We start from the raw sequence: 20,839 nt of genomic DNA on the forward strand, positions 1-20,839 counted from the left end.
TTTATTGCAAACCATGTTACGACACCAGTAAAAGGTCCAGCCGTTATAGGGGGTAACAAATGCAGACAAGGAGGGACTAACAAGCCTACTAACGACTCAGAAGCCAGCATTTACGAAGGACAATGGCACAAGCCGATTAAAAATATGGGTGGAGAGTGGGCGGGGCTTCAAAGCCATACTCCACTAGTGTATGCCATGCAGCAGCGCATGCGCTGCCCAGGCTCGACCTAAAAATGAATCCTGTGTCTCCCACTTCACCCAACTGGGCGATCCTAGAAACAGTGGTTTATCGATGTGCTTCACTTCCATCCCATGTTTTGCATTTGTGTAGCACTTGAATACAGGTTAACGCCCAGTATTCAGTGCTGTATGATAAACTGCACTTGTATATTTGTATACATTTTGTGTACGGAGTGGAATTGACGTAGGTGCGCATACTAAGGTCTGCTCTGTTCCCTTAAAGGTTTTGAACACAGTGACAGCAGTCACATGGGCTGAGTTGCTCATGCTTTCTTGTAAAGCAAGCCGAACCTGCAGCTGCCGCCAGTGTACCAGGTATCCGTGAGTCAGGTAAGTTGAGGTGCTGCGTGTTGCAATAACATGTTTCTTAGAACTGGCACGATCACGCCCGTAGTCGCATATGCTATTTTCAGATTTGGGGAGAACCAAATGTACCCAGTTTTCAAAATCCTATGGTCCTACAGTACTCTGGCCCCAGTGACAGATGCTTTTGCTGTAGTTGTCTATTTCGACCCAGAGTGGTCAGTGATACAGTGGCATTATGCTAACAGTGCTGTGTATACTTTGTTTGGTTACAGTTATTCTCAAAACCCACATACTCTGTTGTGGCCCTTTGATGCTAGGGCATCAGACAAGAGTGAAAAGACTGACTTCTAGCACAGGGTCTTCAAAATGAATAATTCTAAGCAATCTCAGATTTGGATAATGTGTTCGACATGTGTCGGACCACTTCTGCTGTATCACTGCGGAAAAGGAGTACCTACACAGTGGGTCTTCCCTGTTTACGTTACTTCTACTGGACGAACTATATTGTTAATGTACTCCGAGAAGGAGTGTCCTTTCTTGTTGAAGGCTTGATGTGTAATGCACATCTTCTTGCTAGTATTGGGGCACATCATTGAGAACTCGGGTAACAATTCTTATTCCTCCCCCCTGTCTGTGTAATGAAGCGGACAACAGTAAATACTCAAGATTAAAAACCTGACTTTTTGATGAATTAAAAAGTTCAGACAGCGGTCATGTCTTTTATAGACAAGTTCTGCTCACTATAGTGGAACTTATATTTGCACCTCACACCCAGTAGAATTTGTACCAGTGGGGACTAGCCCCTCACGCCTGGCAGAACTTGTACCAGTGGGGACTAGCCCCTCGCACCCAGCAGAACTTGTACCAATGGGAACTAGCCCCTCACGCCCGGCAGAACTTGTACCAGTAGGTACTAGCCCTTCACGCCTGGCAGAACTTGTACCATTGGGGATTAGCCCCTCACGCTCGGCAGAACTTGTACCAATGGGGCTAGCCCCTCACGCCTGGCAGAACTTGTACCAGTGGGGACTAGCCCCTTACGCCCGGCAGAACTTGTACCAGTGAGGACTAGTCCCTCACAACTTGTACCAGTGGGGATTAGCCTCTCACACCCGGCAGAACTTGTACCAGTGGGGCTAGCCCCTCACGCCCGGCAGAACTTTTACCCGTGGGGACTAGCCCCTCACGCCCAGCAGAACTTGTACCAGTGGGGATTAGCCCCTCACACCCGGCAGAACTTGTACCAGTGGGGACTACCCCCTCATGCCTGGCAGAACTTGTACCAGTGGGGACTAGCACCTCACGCCCGGCAGAACTTGTACCAGTGGGGACTAGAGGGTTAGAAGGGACCACAGCTTTAATATTGAGAAAAGCTGAGAAACATACGTGGACACGGATCACAGTGATAATCAGACTGTTGTTTAAAGTAGGTAATTGCAGCAGACTTTGAGGCCTGTGGGACTTTGACATCTGCCACACCCGCAGGTACTGAGGAAAACCGTGATATATATCTATACTTTTCCCATTTGTAGAACCAGATTTCATTTTTTTTTAGTTTCTTGTAAAAATCAAATTAAAGGAAGTTGATGCTGAATGTGCCATATCTGCGTAAACCAATCTGTAAATTTGCTTGTAGCTCACTGCTTCATCACGGATTGCCAAATTCGTGATAACATGAATCCCATTCTTCTCAGTGAGGTTTCTGGGAACATTTTGGGAGGCACAGTAGGCAGGGATCCATGCGAGTCTGTGGTTGTTATTCTTTTCAAAGGATTCTCTGTGCAGTGAGTCATATGAAATGGAGTGGGAGCCGGTGCCCGCTGTAATATACCCTGTGGGCGCGCTGCTGATTCATGGGCTCGGTGCTATTAATGAAAACCTTGTGTAAGGATATGCACCAGTTCTTCTCTTGGTGATTAAAACCGCAGGTCAGGCAATCTTATTAAAAAAAATTAAACATCGTAGCAGGTTCTATTATTAGCATACCTTCTTCTTTATTTGTTCCTCCCTGAATTCTGCAATTTCTTTCCCACTCTATTTCCCACCGATATCCTGTCCCTCAGATTCTAGAACACACACACAGCTGGTCGACACATTTTTCAAACCGTTCGACTGCGTTGCCATGACCACCATTGCAGGAACCTTAAAGCTAATGGACTACTTTATGATAGGGGCTGGATTGTTTTTTGGAAACGGGGGGGGGGCATTTGGGGTAATTGTTTCCTGGTAAAATATAGAGCTGCAAAGGTGGGCATGCCTACCTGCTGTAAGCTTAATTTTAGGTTACCGTGTGCAGCTATGGCTCGCCCCTTTGTCTAGAGGCAACTGAATTTCGTATATGGAGCCAAACATCCTAATGAGTTTAGGAATCACTGGAAAAAAAAAATCCTACATTTTCTAGCTCCTTAAAAATCAATTTATCATGGTACTTTGACACATCCATGTGTAAAGTTGATCTTGATCAACATTCTTTTGAGGAAGACTATGATCTGAGGAGGGCATCACAAAGAAAATGTACATTTGTGTGTTCTAATCCTTGCATCACTTTTTTGAAAGTAGTCCAATTTTGTTTTTATTCTCAGATGTATTCAAAGCTGTCATTCACTCTACGCCACATTGTAACAAAATGCTAGCCAATCTGTCATCCGGCTTATACTTCTTTCTATTTATTGTGGTATATCTGGCAAATGATTAACAAATCAGCAACGCCACAAGACGTGCAAAGCATTGGCAAGCGTGCTTTCATCTTCAATCGTTCAAAAAACAGTTTAGAAAGATACTATAACTGCTAGGTCTCATCCGTGACACCTTTTTTCGCATTATGGAGTGGGTTAATCAAAACAATGACCAACACTGGATGGCATTGCTTGATATCGAAAAAGCATTTGGTATGCTGAGCTGGTCTTTTCTCTTTGCAGTGCTAGACAAGGATGGGGGCTGGGTCAGGAATTCCGGAAGTGGGTTTCTCTGCTCTACACAGACCCCATAACAATAAGTAGAGGCACCAGGCAAGGGTGTCTCTTCTCCTCTATAATTTGTATAATTTTTGCACTAGCTATGGAACCCCTGGCATGTTTGTTGGATCTAAGGGCCCTGACTGGGGAATCACTATTGGCCGACAGACTCACAACATATCATATCATATCACATAAGCTCTATCTCCCTGAGGATGAAGAGCGCCATAAAAAGGAGCTGAATATTTACCATGTGGGAATAAAGAAGGCTCAAGCGAAGTACTTGGCAAATTAAATCGTCATGACCAGCAACAAACCTAAAAAAGTTTTTAAATTCACTAAGAAGTTTGTTAGTCCCACGTCCATTGCTCAGCCCCTAAAGGCCCCTCAGAAAGTTTGCTCTCAACTTTAAGATTTCTTTGAGAACAAGATTCTGGGTATCTAAATGTAGCTGGAGCCAACAAGTGTTTATTTAAATAGGCGAGGAGGGTCAAAATGTTCCTGTAGTCAATAATGGTATTAATTTTAATGGACCTCGTGGTCCGCTCCCATCAGTTTCAACCTTACACTCTTGTTCACTTACATATTTTGCCACCATATTGATGGAGGACTCTGAGAAACCTCTCAAAGCTTGTAAGTGGGGTCCCCCCCCTCGACGACCTCTGCCCCCTCAGATTTTGGTCGCTGACTCTGAGGCCAATCACACTCTGAACTCTCTTTTAAACAATTTATTGTGCCAGACCATTGTTCCTAGTTGCTGGAAGAAGGCCAAGCTGATTCAGCTGCTAAAAAACCCTTCGGTGCAAAAGTCTATCTTAGCCAATTATTGGCCTATCTCTTTGATGGCAGCATTTTCAAAGATCCTTGAAAAATGTATCCATGTCCAACAATCTTGGTATCTAGATGCCAATCAGCTGCTGCATCCATCACAACCTGGTTTTCGCCCGGATAAAGCACCACTCGGGTAGAGGTCTCTGATGCTATCAAACTGGCCGTGGACAACGGGAAGGAAGCCGTCTTATTGTTACTGGATCTTTCAGTGGCATTTGACACGTTTTGCATCCTATCCTGATGCAGCGCTTGTGGGAAATGGGGATAGATGGGACTGTTCTGGCCTGGCTGGTCTCCTTCTTGTCGAACAGATGTCTGTCTTTTTGGATGCCCCCATTCGCTTCTGACCCCAAACCTCTTATATTTGGGGTTGCCCAGGGCTCTGCCTTGAGTCCTACATTGTTTAATGTTTAAATATCCCCATGGCAGCCATGGGGAATCCTTCAAGTGCAGGTCATCTCTTACGCTGACGACATGCAGATTCTCTTAACCTGGGGCAGAACAGCTCTATCGCCCAGAATAGATTTGAAGCGGCCCTGTTGGCGGTGTTTCAGTGGATGGGCATGAGTCCGGTCCAGTGCAACCCTAGTAAGACAGAGGTTTTGGTCTTCGGTTCCCCTCCCCACTCATGGGGTGCTGAAGTTTGGCTCAGCTCTGCTCCATCTCCTGACACAGTGGCTCGGACTCTCGGAGTGAAGTTCGACAACAATCTGTCCTTCAAACCACAGGCGGAAAATGTGGTTGGGACCTGTTTTGATCCTCTTCGGTTTCTGAGGAAATGTTTGTTCCTCCTCTCCTCTCTTTGTCAGAAGATGGTAGTCCATGCCCTCGTAACATCTCGGCGGGGGTTTGCCAATGCTTTATACTGGGGTCTCCCTCTGTACTTACTCAAAAGACTCTAGTTGATGCAGAATGCCGCAGCCCAGCTCCTGCTTAATATCCAGAGGATCATCTTTATACACACCTAACTTAAGTAGCTGCACTGGCTGCCTATCTGGGAGAGAGTGGAGTGTAAGGGACTGGTATTGGCTCATAGAGATTTCTATGGCCTAGGACCCAGCTACCTAAGAGACTTTCACACAACCATCCATCTAGATCTTTGTTCTGCTGATGCATTAGTGGTGGTAGTGCCTAAGACCCAAGAGGAAGAGATGGGGAGGCACCACCTTCACTGCGCTGGCTGCTTCGGGCTGGATTGCCCTTCCCTGTACCACTGCGCTACTAAGGATGTTGACTCCTTTAAGCGTGGTTTAAAAACTTGGCTATTTAACTCTGCCTTTTAGTTAATGTTCCACATGCAAAATCAATAGTCCAGAACCTGTAACACTGGGACTCTCTATACAGTAGCCTCGCGCTTTATAAGTGCCATTTGCTTTGATGAGGGATAGATAGACACATAATAACACTATCGAAACTCTACGCACCTCTTGGGGAGGGTGGGTTGAAAGCTCCTTATTACCAAATGCAATACCCCATGGCACAGTTGCAAAGGACCGCGCGCTGGTTGGTAAGCATCAACACATGGGAAGCTGAGCTGAGCTGAGAGAGTGCGGTATCCTAGAATATTTTATAGGTGCAGCACCGTGGATCAAACCGGAGAATACATTGCTAAAAGTAGCAGTGGCATGTTGGAGAAAATATATCCCTAGCCTGTGTAGGCCATATTCCATGTTCTCCGGACATGCCTCTTTGGTCTTTACCCCTGACCAGACATCTGAAAGCCCAATTCCAGACAAGCATTTGGGCGGAAGCGGGAGTGACGAAGTGGGGATATCTATTTGAGAACAGGCAATGACGCACATTAACTGATGTAAGAGCTACATATGGGCTAGGCCGTTGGTAGTTCCTGCTCCATGGGACTCTAACAACATTACTTGGAGACCCACGAACTATGCCCGAACCGGTTACAGGGTTACAAGTACTGCTGACACAGCCATCAGCGAAAGTCTGTCACATGCATATATGGGGCACTAAGGTGTCAGATGAAGCAATCGAATGAGTGAGGGGGGTAAATAAAGGACTGGTGGGAAAGGAAACTAGGGTGGGAATGTACACCATCTATGTGGAGACGGTGCTTGGCTTTGGTAAAAGGGGCATCAATGAATGCCAGACTGTGCTATACCCAAATTGACATAATTCAGCACACATATCTCATACTGAATAGGGTTGGACGAATGTACCCCAGTTTGTTCACTGCATTCCTGTGATGTGCGGAGCAGTAAGTAGACTTCCTGCACATGATGTGGCAATGCCTGCTGATAACCCGGTGCTGGAGGAACGTACTTCAATACATAGGGGAGCTGACCAATGCCCTCCTACCTCTTGACCCCATTGTGAGCATACTAGACGTGTGCCCAGTGTCCAAAAACGCCAACCGGTATATAGATTTGCGAGTTTGGCCCTGGTATTGGCCAAGTTCAGGATCACCATGGCCTGGTAGTCCCTGGTGGCACCCACGTTACAAAAGTGGAAATCCTACTTGCTAAGGTGGTCAAAGGCGGAAATAGTGGTCAGATCAGACATATGAAGAGGGGAGACAGGGCTATGAGAAATGGGAACATTTAATTGAAAAGCTGCAAAGTAATAATCGCATGACCGATCTCTGTGAGAAGATGCTGCGTCTCACATATTTGGTTGGCGAGGGATTGGGGCAAGAGTGGGCAGGACACCCCAGCTGCACAGCGCAGTTGAGATGGTGTTATGTTGATTTGTATAGTGTACTAATCACCCAAGAGGGTATCCAGGCGCTTGGGTAAGGTGTGTAGGTGTGTGGTTCCAAGGTGCTTATATCAAGTGCCAGGTCTTCAGCTTCATGCAGAACTTAAGAAATGAGGAGGAGGATCTGATGTGTTGAGGGAAGTGTTGTGCCTGGCCTTTGGTGTTAATGCAGAAGAATGAGATACCTCCAGTTTTACTTTTGTGGATGCGAACAGTGTGTGCAAGTGATGTTTACCACCTCTAACTAACCACTATTGTAGCATCCCTCCCGCTCACCACTCCCACCCCTTCTCGCATGCTTGGAGTTGAAACAAGCTGTGGTTATGTATGTGTACCTCATCCATCCTACTGTCGATGTGTATTGTGGAATTCAAATGTACCCTGCCTCATTAAGTTATATTTTATTGTGCCAAGACTGTTTGATAGATGTAGAGCTTAAAGATACCAGATACCATCCTGATGCAGTGATCTTTTGTAAATACATAGCAGGTTGTGCAAAAAAGTGATGGCAGATTTGCATTGTAAAGTTGAAATTGACAGTATTTGATGTACTATTTATGCATAGTGCCTGCATGAAATTGTGAGAACGTGGTATCCTCTTTTAAATCTACATGTCTTGAATATTGGGTGCCAATGCCTTGTTATTTTGTGTTATGTACCTAAGAAAATCAATAAAGACTTAAAAAAAATAAAAATAAAGCTAGCTCTCGTTCTGCTAACTCTTACGCAGGTTGCCACCTTGATTAGTTCTGAAGCAAGGCTTTTGAAAAAGAAGACAGGAGAGTCAAGTCAAGAATAACTTTATTCGGTGCCAGGACCATAAAAGTTTGACAAACAGACACTACATGTTAGAATTTACATATCCTTATTAAGACAGTTGAGTCACTGTCTAGGATCATAGGTTTCAGAGAGCAAACGAAAAGTATGGTCTTTGTATGTACACTGGATTGATAATTCACCTAATATATGAAGAAAAATGTCAGCAGGAAAATCATCAAATTCTCTTTGTGCTCTAAAAAATGTGTGACTCTGTTGTGGGCTGAAATTGACATTTTCCTCTTGCCTTTGTTTCCAGTCCATCTTGGGACAAATGGATGCGGTCACGAGTGCAAGCCTCAAGAGAAAGTTTGAAGAGGTGGATGTGGGGTCCCCTATCTCCACCCCCAAAGACTCAGACGATGAGATCTCCAACAGCGACAGCGCCGACAGTTGCGATAGCCTCAACCCTCCCACCACTACCTCACTTATCCGTGAGTACGCTGTTATGCTAGCCCGGCTACTCTAGCTGTTGTGCAGTGTTCTGGACTGAGTGCAATACTTGTTCCTTGCTATTTGTCTCCCCAACAGCACCACAACGTGCTCTGCCATATCTCAGAAGTGCTGACTTCTGTTGAGTCTTTTGGCTAAGGCGGTCAAACCACTATTAACAACAATCCCACACTTAAAATGCTAGCCTTATTTATTTCCTCCGTCGCTATGACACCCAGTTAGTTTGCATCCTTTTGATTCAATAAATTAGACTGGTTCTAGTAGGCCAGTGGCTCTGCAGTAATAGCTTGCAGTCTACTCTGTTACAAAAGGTGCATATGGATTTCACATGGGCAGACCCAATTTTGAACTATGGGAGCGTGTTCATGTTGCTGAAAGAAGACCTGGAAGATAAAACTTTATGTATATAAAATCGCATAGTCTCAAGCAATCAAAATGTTTAGGGGGAAAAGACACATGGACTGTGCTCTGTGTGAATAATAAAAGGGAATGATATATTTCAGTTGCAAATTGTGCAGGGGATAATTTTACATTCTCTATAGTTAGTCTAACCATGGTTGCTTAGGTGTTTGTTGGATGGAATGTGTAAAAGACTGGCATATATGAAATATGATTATCTAGAAGGTTTTCAGATGGCTACCAACAAAAACCAAGTGAACTGTCACGCAGGCTCTCATCACAAGCATACTCGACTGTAGGAAATTCCTCTACGTAGGAATAACTGCCCAACTCATGAGGAAACTCCTGCGTATCCCAACAGCTACCGCCAACCCACCTGCCATAACCACTGAATTAATTGTGAAGAGGATTATTGTCCACTACCTTAGATGGCATAAAACAATTTGCAGTTTCAAGACTAGATGGTAGGTTGACCATGTATTTCGGATAATCTGAGGTAGCAGGTGTTCATGGTCTACACAGCCATCATGAATGGTTTCTCAAGCCCTACTGCAAACTGCCCAAAACCTATTACTCCCTCCCCCCAACCCGCCTCTTTACCTAACAGCATTCAAGAAAGAAACTTGTTTGTGAGACTTTTCTAAGTAACTATTTTCTGTTTTCTCGTTTGTCTTTCATTTCCTCCGTTCAGCAACCTCCATCTTGAAACGTCAAAAACTAATGAGAAGGAAAAATGTCCGTTTTGACCAAGTCACGGTATACTACTTTCCCCGGCGCCAGGGTTTTACCAGCGTGCCCAGCCAAGGAGGCAGCTCACTTGGTATGGCACAGCGCCACAATTCAATCCGACGGTATACGCTTTGCGAATTTGCACAGGAACAGGAAGTGAGTCACCGAGAGGTCCTCAGAGAGCATCTCAAGGAGGAGAAACTGCGTACACGTAAACTGAAGGTATGTTTACACCGACAACCTTACTTCATGTGGGAGGCAGTGGAATAAAGTCCTCACGTGTAGGCTTTGTACACATCTACTTTTGTAGGATTTAGCTCCCATTTTTCTTCTTTGGTTGTTAAACATGGTGTGTATCGTACTCCACAAATTCAACCTATTGGAGAAAAGGCATCCTAAATGTAGTAAATTGTAGATCCAATAATATGTTAATTGTACCTCTATACTAAACTGTGTATTGCAGATCTGACATAATAAATATAACATATTCCAGGTTACACAACCTAATTTCAATATGCGTCATGATATCTCACACAAGAATTCAGTGTGTTCTCTCACAGTAGTTTTATTCCTAATAGCACATCAGCTATTCTACATTGAGGAAGGCATTATAGCAGTGATAAAAAAAATCCTTGAAACTTGTTGGGGTGGATCATTTGTTTATTTACTATTTTAAACTAAAAGGGCATATACAATTTGTGCATTATATCAATATAAACCCACAGCTTATACTATGCATTCGTTTTGAAACAAAAAAGAATGCATCAGTAATGTAACTGTTTCTTATGCCTTTTTTATTTATTTGCTCAAAACTGCCTTTTCCCCACATGTTGTATTTTGCATGATGTCCTGTTTTAGTTTCTTTTTTGCTTTGTTTAGTTTTTAACACAGTTAAAAATTTCACATTGTAATTTGTTTTTAGTGTTTTCCAATTTTTAGAGTTTTCAAATGCCCCCGATTAATGTTTTTTGAAAGTAGTGGTGTAAATTATGCTGAAGTTATGCTCTCCATACCCTAAGCCTTTTAAGATCAAAGCCTACCAGACAGCACAGCTGTCTGGTTTTTGCTAAAGACATATTGGGGACATTCAGAAAGCTGACATAGGAATGCATTCCACCCGTTGCTTACCATTGGCTTTGTAACTCACATTTTCTGGATTTCTATTTGCTGGCTTTATTTACTTTAGGCTGTCTGGCTTGTTTGTTATTCTTCCACGAACTCGCTTTCTGTAAATAGGCCTTTAAATCTTATTCTTGTCTTGTCACATTTGCTGTGCATTCAAAGACAGAAGTCATATGGCAAGCTCGCTCTTCTGAGGGAGATTGGTGTTCACTTTTCTTTCACTGACTTCAAAGTGAGAGAATTTATGTGACAATCCAGCTGAATATCCATGTGAGAGGAGTGTGTGTAGGATGATTTTTTTTCTAGCACACTACAAAAACAAACGAACTGTGCTGATGTGTCACAATATATCAGAATTAGCCAAATGGAGCACATTTTTATTGTAATTCTGAAGTGTGGTGGAAACAAATATTTGAATACGATCAAAACACATCAATATACTAGGTGATGGCATTTGCACACATTATCGTTGTGTGCAGTGAAACCATTTTTCAGTGGAAATGTAATGATCATTTCAGTTGAAAATGTGTTGTCTGTAATGGCAGTGCTCAACCACACCATGCATACTCCACACCCTTCCACTCTATGCCACCTCCCTCCATGCTGCGCCCCTCCACGCTTTGTCCCGCCACTCTACGTCTCTCCACTCTAAAGACACTATGACACTCCACTCAGCTCCACTCCACCACATTTCAGCCTCCACCACTCACTCTACACCCCTCCACACCACTTACCCCTCTCCACTCTGCCCCACTCCACTCCAATCCAATCTGTCACACTCCACTCCAATGTACCCCAATCTACCCCCCGCTCCTATACAATCTAACCCACTTCACTCTACCCCAATCCACTCCACTGCGATCCAATCTACCCCACTTCACTAGAATCTACCCAACTCCATTTAAATCAACCCCACTCAATCTAACCCAGTAATCCCCACCCCACTTCAATCTACCTCACTCCAGCCCAATCTACCGAACACCACTCAAATGTACCCCACTCTGCTGCAGCCTACCCAACCCCGCTCCAGTCTACCCCACTCAAAGTGTATCCCAATCCAACCCACCCCCCTCCAGTCTACCTGACATCACTCCAATCTACCTGACTCCACTCCTATCTACCCAGTCCAATTTACCTCATTCTGTTCCAGTGTACCCCACTCCACACTTCACTGCAATCTATCCAACTCCTCTCCACTCCAGTCCATCCCAATTTACCCTTTTCCCACCTACCAAAATCTACTCCACTCTACCACACTCAACTCCATTCTACCCAAATCTACCCCACCCCACTCGAGTCTACCACATTCCACTCAGATCTACTTCACTCTAATGTAACCCACTCCAATCTACCCTACTCCAATCTACCGCTCCCCAATTTACCCAACCCACCCCAATAAACCCCGTCTACTCCACCCCAATCTACCCCACTGCAATATGCCCCACTGTACCCCACTCCAATCTACCCCCTTCACTATAATTCACTGCAATCTACCCTACTCTAATCCACCCAATTTACCACACTCCCCCGTAATCTACCCCACTACACTACACTTCAATCTACCCAACCCCACTCTTCCCCAATTTCTCACTCCAATCTATCCAACTGCACTCCACCTCAGTCTACCCACTCCACCCCAATCTACCAATCCAATCCACCACTCCACCACACTCTATTCCACTCTACCCCACTCCATTCCACTCTATCCCACTCCACCCCACTCCACCACATGCCACCCAAATGTACCCTGCTCCAATCTAACCCACTCACCCCCACTCCCATCTACCCCACTCCATCCTAAACTACCCTACTCCAATCTACCCCATCCAGTCCGCCCACTTCAGTCTACTCCACTCCAATCTATCCCCCCCCAATCCACCCCACACCATTCTATCCAACTCCACTCCAATGTACCCCATTCCAATCTACCCGTGTCTACCCCACTCCAATCTACCCTACCATAATCCACCCAGTCTATCCCACTCCACTCTACCTCACCCTAACCTGCTGTATCCCCTCCACCCCACTCTACCCTAATCAACTCTACTCTACCCCACACCAATCTATCCCAAACCATTGCACTCCACTATTCCCCAATCTGCCCCACTCCAGTCTACTCCAATATATCCCACACCACTCTACCCCACTCCAATCAACCCCACCCCATTCCAGTCTACCCCACTTCACCACCACTCTACCCAAATTCAATATATTCCACGCCCCCACTTCAATCTACTCCACTCCAACCTACCCCATTCTACGCCATTCCAGTCTACCCCACCCCACTCTACCAACCCATCACAATCTACCCCGCACAACTCTGATCTTCCCCACTCCTCTCTACCCCACTCCAAACTACACCAATCTACCCCATTCCATTCTACCTTACTATAATCCACGCAATCTTCCCGACTCCACTCCAGTCTACCCCACTCCTCTCCACTCCTCTCTTCCTCAATCTACCCCACTCTAATCTACCCAATCTACTCCATTGTACCCCACGCTAATATACCACGCTGATCTACCCAACTCCCCACTCCAATCTACCCCACTCCATTCTACCCCTCTCCAATCCACTCCACTACATTCTACCCCCACTCCACTCTTCACCACTCTACCCCTACTCCACTCTAGCCCTACTCCACTCTACCCTACTCCACTCTACCCTACTCCACTCTACCCTACTCCACTCAACCCCACTCCACTCAACCCCACTCTACCCGTTCCAATCTACCCCACCCCACTTCACACCACTAACTTTTAGCCAAGCTTAACAGCAGCCACACTGGTGTACATAATTGCTAAACACATTGCCAAAGCCAATACTCTCAAATAGGTGAGTCCTATTGGCTGACCTGCAAGTGTCTGTATACCCTATCGGGTGATTAGCCGTGCTTGATAAATCATGAATGATTGTGTTATATTGGGTGTTCCTAAGAAACAATCATGAAAACTACATATTGAGCTGTGTTAAAAAATCAAGGATGATGTGACCTTGTACTCCTCTAATGGCTTGACTACTATGTAAGTTATTTTAACCAAACGGTGCAGTCATCAGAGGTTGATGGGCGAGGAGACTCTAAGTAAAACTATGATTTTAGTGGACAAAGTTTTTAAATAATTATTGTCCAATGATTTTATTGAACTTTATTACGTTGTATAATCTAATTTTCGCATTGATTTGCATAGCTGAAATCTAATAAGGATCTTGGAGAATCGGGATTTAAGTGTAATTGTTCTTACATAAAGTAATGATCACCTGGCCTTTATTAGGACCCTTTATATTAATATGCCATATGAATGATTGCAATGTTTTATGGATTTGTGTTCTGAAATAACCAAATAGAAATGTTTTATGTGATAGTTTACCGAAGTCTGCTACTCTGGGATCAGGTCATCACATTTTTTCTATGTGCCTTTATCCTGCAACCCATTCTTGCTAAAATATAAAAATCACACAAGTCAGATATACAAACACAGCTAAATGACAATATATAAATTAGGCCTCAAGGTAATGTAAATACATATTCTGACATACCGTTTTCCACATTATCACCCTAAATTGTTTATGTAACGACAATGGTTTTCCCAAAGATTTGTTTTCAAAGGCCTTTTAGATTGGTGATATCTTGTTTTCCACCACAGATCAAAAGTGTTTGTTCCTCATACTTGCACTAAACTCCCTCGTATGCCCATATCAAATGTTATCATACTTTGGAATATTTTTCTGTCAGCTGACCTTAGAGTGTAACATGACCCCAGGTTTGGCAGGTAATGACCAGTCTTGACTTTTTACTATTGAACCTCCATTTTAATTTCAACAATGTGTTCGAATTGATAGCCAACCAAGTGAGTTACTTCTGTGAGTGATATCATGTTCTCTCAAATGCACAACTATCTTGGCTATCCTAGCCACAACATTAATAAAGAACTGTAAGACCATCCCAATTCCAGGCCCCACTAGAAGATTGCCCCTTCCTTTGTAACAAAATCATTGATGTGTGTAAGTCTGTCAAAGCTCTTTGTAAATGTTCTGCACTCACCGACTAGACTTTGTGCAGCTCTTGATCGGGAGCTAGCTAGCTAGGTTGGCATAGTTTACATTCCAATTTATTCTGACTGCCATTTTGGCAAACATTTAAGAGCAAGAGCCGACAAGAAGCCATTGTAGTACAACATATGTGAGTCTATAGTAGTTTGTACCAGATACACTTTATTTGGTTTTTAACAGAGCTGTTAGTTGAGAATTAAGAGGATACTGTGGCAATGTAACATCAGAGTTTAACTGTGACTCAACAGAAAATCTATACTTCAAAATTCTGCCATATATTTTGACACTTTTCACTGGCATGAGTGGTGGCCCGGTGACTAGAGTTTAAGGAAATGGAATCTAGGCTGGTATGAAACCTGGTGTCGCCATTTTAGAAGGCCTCCAACTCTGACCACTAAAGAACAGTGCATTAGGCCGCACTCTATTTTATATTTGCTTTATAAATCTTACAGCCCGTTTAATTTGCATCTGTTTTGTCGGCCACTAGCAAAGAAATTTATTTTATGCAAATTGAAATTGGAGCAGGAAGAAAGGCAGCAACGAGAAAATAACTTCTAACCAAACATTTTTTCAGTGGGCAAATGACCAAAATAACAACTCAAGAAACCTTCTGCCAGTGCTTAAAGGACTATCTCATGGTACTTGAGAAAACTGAGAAGATAAACAACTATGACTAAAACATATCTAGTTTCCAATTTTCCACTCAGTAGTTAAAAGGGGTGGAAGGAATTGGATGCGGACGATGGGTTTTAGGGTGAGGGATGGTGATGGAGTTATTTCATTCTTTCTGTCATTCATTGAACCAGGAAAGCACTCAAGAAGGTATGGCTGATTTGCAAATGATGGAAACTGACCGGGGATGTTCCAAGGAAGGCACTGAAATCTCGCATTCAAATGAATTACCTTATGCTAGTGCTTAACTTATTAAAAGAAAAATGGGTGGAGGAACCCAAAGTTATTTTTAAGAGCTCACAGCGCTTCCCAATGCCGGAGTTGCTGAATACGACCACCGTTGGTTCCACCTTATGCCTCTTTCATTAATGACTCTACACGTCTTGTCTGTTTCTCACTTTTTCCTGCTTTCTCTCTTAGTTGCTATTTTTCCTTTCCTTCCTCTTCCTTTCTTCTTTTCTCGCTCAAGGCTAATGAAAATAAGCCCAAACCTTAAAAATGTCTGCCAGTGCCAACCACTGGCACAATTAAGCACTGCTTTGTGAGGAGGACTGCTTTACTACAGTCATCCCAAGAACACAGCCTACTTGATGTTATACTTCAAGTGGGGGCAGAGCCATTGGTAGAGGAGATTTTTCACTAGCGGAGAGAATGCAAGACAATGGGTTCTGATGGGGCGAGGGATCCGTCCACCTCATTGGCGAGGTAGAAAACTGCTCCTTACTCAAAACGAATGACCTTCTTTCCAACCTAACCGTACTTTCCATGAAGGCTTCAAATCTCCCTGAAAGAGCTCATCCACAGATAGCTTAGGAACTCTGCCACGTGTGACTGCAGGTCTCACATCTGCTCCTCTTTCTGCGTCTGTTGTCAAGCACAAGGAGCTCGCTCTCGCGGGATTTGCTTCCTTCCTAGTGAGGCTTTTTCTGTCTCATCTAAACAATAAGGAACCAGCAATGGCTCCGCGGAGACCGTAGTGTGTTCTTTCTTTATTTTCAGATTGTTTTTATTGATTTTTCAGGTTCTGACAATAACACATGACGATAAGTATAGATTGACCACAGATGTAATAATAATGTCATTTACCTGCTATATCTAGTGGGAATAAAGGGGTGTGCCGCACAGTGGGAATGAGGTGTGTGCCATCCATGTTTATATTCTGGTTGCTGCAGAAGGTAATACATTGATATTAAAGACACTTCTTTAAACACCCTTAAAAATGGCTTTTCTCATGAATTTTCTGATACTATTTTGAGGATTCATTAAATTTGATAATTGCTATTGTTAATAATTTAGGAATACCTAGACCGGTGTTCCTGCATATTTTATGGTTAACCTGTTTTTATTTAAATGTGTATTTTGTCCATTTTCTGGTGTATTACCTTAATTTAGTAGCTTCAATTTCCTGTGTCAGTTTCTGCTCACGATTCAGTTGCATGATTCAGTGTCCAAGACAAACAAAAAAATAATAAGGACAATCGAGCATAAGTGCACATAGTGCAGTTAATAATCAGAGTCAATGCCAGGGTGAAATAAACAACAATTAAAACACCCCAAAAATTGGCAACAAGGAAACTGGAATTATGTTCTCCTTTTGAGAAGGCAATCTCCCAGGTAATTATTAAAAACAATAAAAGCTCTATAAACACATCTGGAAAGTGCATTCCAGGGTTCAGGGTTCAGCTCCTCCTATCTGGGGCTTCCACAAGCCATCACAGCTCAACTTAGCCGCATCTTGCTGCTTTATTATAACTATAAATGTTATCCTATCAGTCGAGTCATACCTTTGTATCCGTCTATAATACCAGGGGGGATTATAGGCCTTATTTCCCTTTACGTTCCTGTGGTAAATAGAGAATACTTGGTGTATCTTTCACCAATATTTTTCTGAACTCTTATGCCCGGTGTTCATCATCTGTGGAGCTGGCATTCCTGTTGATAATTGTACCCTGGTGATCACTACAATAAGTATGGTTGAGAAATGCATGCTGAACTCCTCCGTATCCCCTTTATTCCACCTGCCTTTACAGAGAATGACCCTGTCAAAGGTGTTCGGATTTACAAATGTTGGCGCCTAGATATAATTGCGTGATGGTGGTTCCACTTTATTCCCTTCTTGCATTTTGTACCACTCCTCTATGTTACCTTCACTGGCGCACATGGCTTCTCGCCTGCCTCTACCCTACAAAAGTCTCTTCTCCAAACACTGCTCAACTCTTGATCCAATACTCCAGTAAATTCAATTCAAAACAAGCTTTATTCGGTTAGTATAAAACCATAAAAGCATTCTACAAAAAAAACATAAAATATAAAAACATTAAAACATTTATCATAAATCATCACAATGGGATATAAATACCTTTTCACGGTGAGAAATAATAAAATTCATGTAAGGTTCAATTACAATCTAGGTTATCATTATACATAAAGTGCTAAGTGCATTTTGAGGAGAAGACCATATTTATCTTTGAAGCCAAAAAAATAAAAATTTTGCCTGGGAATTTAAAACACTAGTTATGCTAAGAACGTTATAATTTCCGTAGACTAAAATAATTTCATTTCCCTGCCCGATTCAATTACTACATTCCATATAGTCTCCTAATACCCAGTGCCAGTTTAATGAAACTCATCATTTCAGAACAAACAATAGAATTTTCCAATAGTTGCAGACACTCATATCCCTCTAGGTATGTACATGGAAAGATATTTTTTAGTATTGGTCTAAAAAATCTCCTTCTTGAATCATCATAGTGTGTGCAAAAGAGTGTAAGGTGCATAGTGCTCTGGGGAGTACTATTATCACAGGGATAGAAACTAAGGGTTTCCACCCACCCGGTGTGTCTAGGAAAAGCAAGCAAAAAGTGCAATGTGCCAAGGCGAAATCTGGTTAAATAAAAACGCATCTGATAATTTGTAGAAAAGGCTAGATAATACTGCTGGTTAGACAAAGAGGCACGTTTCGGGCCAGGCGCCTCTTGCTGAAAATGTTTCACGTGTGCCCAGTCCCCGTATTGCTTCTTGATTATGCCTTTGGCATTTATGGAGATATTTGTCGGATTTTCATAAAACTCACCCAGCCCAATGTCATAAAATCTTTCCTTCACATACCGAAACCAGGGAATAGTCATCACCTTATCAAGGTCAAGGCAATCTTCCATTATTTCCCTAGTAAACTGTAGTTCTTCTTTCCACCAAATTTTAGACCGTAAAAGCAAAGGGGCAGAGCTAATGCGATCCTCCAGGTAATCCAACCCTATCTCTCGATGAGAGAAAGAGGTGGCCGTACTGATTGGGATAATCAATAAGCGTTTTATGAATTTATTTTCTACTACTTGTAACAAGCGGCTTTTTTGATGACCCCAAACCCCTGCCCCGTATGATGCCACCGATGCACATTTTGCATTATATAGAGTGACAAGCTGTGGCACCGGCCTATGACCTAGCTTACAAGCAAACCTAAAAAGCCCCTCCGCTAGTTTGTTGGGCCCTCATTGTAATTAAAAAATCCCATTTAAGATCCCTGTTGAACGTATTTCCTAGATATGTAAAGTTTTCCACCCTTTCGACCGGTTTGCCTCTGACATTAAAACTCCTGGATTTTGCCTGTTTTGGGCCACAGACCATTATATAAGACTTTGAAAAGTTAACCTACTCCAGTCAGTCCAGCAACTCTCAGCAACTTCTTTCACATTGTAGCTCTTCCCTCATCCCATAGTTACTGCGCCCAGCACAAAACCGGTCTATTGCATCCGGCAGCAGCCCCAGTTCTCCCTACATCAATTTAGGACTCTTATTCTGATGCCAGTGCATACTCCTAATAAGATCACCCTCTCACTTCATCTTACACTGTCGAGATAAAGTTATTTAAAATGTTTTATTTTACCAAACTGGCAAACTGAGCTTCCGTGAGGTAGAAAGACTGAGCAATGTATGGAGTTCATCAGTTCTGGAGTCCACCCAGGGCTGTTTGATCACCTGTTCATCCTTTGTCCCTGTTTGGGTAGCACACACAATCGTATTAGATACAGGACCCTGTACAACATTTTGGGTATTTCTTGCGAAGCAAAGACCGACCTTCACAACTCCAGCTAGGTTTAATATTATTACAGTAATTACAGTAATCAATTTTCTCTAGGCCAGAGGTGTCTAACTGGGACTCGGAGGGTCACACCCATTAGAGTTTTCATGATATTGATATAAGCTAGGTTTGCTGATGATGAATCTAAACTCAAGTCATTCACTAAGTGGTTATTTGGAAAGTATAGCAAGGATCAGGCCCGATCCCTCCCGGCTATTAAATACAGAACCTTCATCTTCCTCTAGGATCTTAACTTCCAACTTGAGAACCCCAGTGACCCAACATGGCCAGCCTAATTGAGAGCATGACTAATCTTGGCCTCACACAACTAGCCACCAGTCCCTTGCTCATAGCCGGGCACATATTGGGCCCCATCTTCATGGGCAGCAAGAGAATCAGATACAGCCACGCCTCTGAAAATAACCTGGTTCGACCACTCAATTATCAACTTCTCCTTCACTGGCACCCATGGCACTCAGTCTGGAACCACCCACAGGAGCTGGAACAAGGTAACCGAGGACCTCTGGACTGACACCCTTAGTGCATCCACCCCTGACACCACCTCCAGCCTCGAGGTGGCTGTCAAGAACTTCAACACATGGATCACTGAATGCGCCAACAGTCGCCCCCTCAAACCTTCCAGACTGGGGAAACCCACCAGACACACCAGCTGTTTCACCCCGGAACTCCTATCCTCCAAACACTCCTGCAAACGACTGGAAAGAATCTGGGGCACCAGCAAAATGTTCAACGAACAAGCCAACTTCAAAAGGGTCCTATACCACTACCACCTGCTGCTGAAAAGAGCCAAAAGCTATTCCAGACCGCCCATCTCAAACCAAGCTGCAACCAGAGCATGGAACTCTTCAGCACCTTCAAAGAGTTCTCCAACCCCCCTGAGTAGCCAAAAACGCCATCACTTCCTCCCAGAAACTGTGACACTCTGGCAGACTTCTTCTACAGCAAATGTTTTGCCATCTACAAACGCTTCGACCCCCAACCTACTTGCTCCAGCTCTCACATTCTCTTGACCCTCACTGACTCCACACACTACCCAAGGATCACAGCTTGGGGCACCCTCACCACACAGACTACTGCCACCATCATGAGATCCATCCACTCGGGTGCACCCAGGGACCATTGCTCCCACCAAATGTTCAACCTGGGGAACAACTCCATCAGCAAAGAACTCCACTTAATCCTCAAAACCTCCTTCTCTGCTGCCACCTTCCCAGCAGAATAGAACACACTGAGATCACACACCTGCTCAAGAAACACACAGCTGACCCTCAACTAAAAAAAAAAGAAAATGGCCTATCTCCCTCCTGGAGAACAACAACCTCCCGGAACCCTCCCAGTCTGGATTCCAATCAAACCATAGCACAGAAACCGTCCTGGTCGCATCCACTGACAACATCAGGTCTCTCATACACCAAGGGGACACTGCAGCCCTGATCCTGCTTGATTTCT

General features: G+C 43.7%; 1 protein-coding gene across 7 annotated transcripts in view; it reads left to right on the forward strand.

Annotated features, from left to right (window-relative positions):
- Positions 1-20,839, forward strand: part of CSRNP2 (cysteine and serine rich nuclear protein 2) — a 68,111-nt gene that overhangs the window by 34,885 nt on the left and 12,387 nt on the right. For 5 of the 7 annotated variants that reach the window (XM_085600785.1, XM_085600784.1, XM_085600786.1 and 2 more), the window contains 3 exons: positions 464-570; positions 8,125-8,299; positions 9,409-9,668. In XM_085600785.1, the coding sequence (XP_085456911.1) occupies positions 8,140-8,299; positions 9,409-9,668 (420 nt within the window). In that variant the 5' untranslated portion in view covers positions 464-570; positions 8,125-8,139. The remainder of the gene's footprint in view (positions 1-463; positions 571-8,124; positions 8,300-9,408; positions 9,669-20,839) is intronic. The other 2 variants (XM_085600783.1, XM_085600790.1) reach the window with 1 other exon arrangement.

Source organism: Triturus cristatus, chromosome 4_2 (assembly GCF_964204655.1).
Source record: "Triturus cristatus chromosome 4_2, aTriCri1.1, whole genome shotgun sequence".
NCBI lineage: Eukaryota > Metazoa > Chordata > Amphibia > Caudata > Salamandridae > Triturus > Triturus cristatus.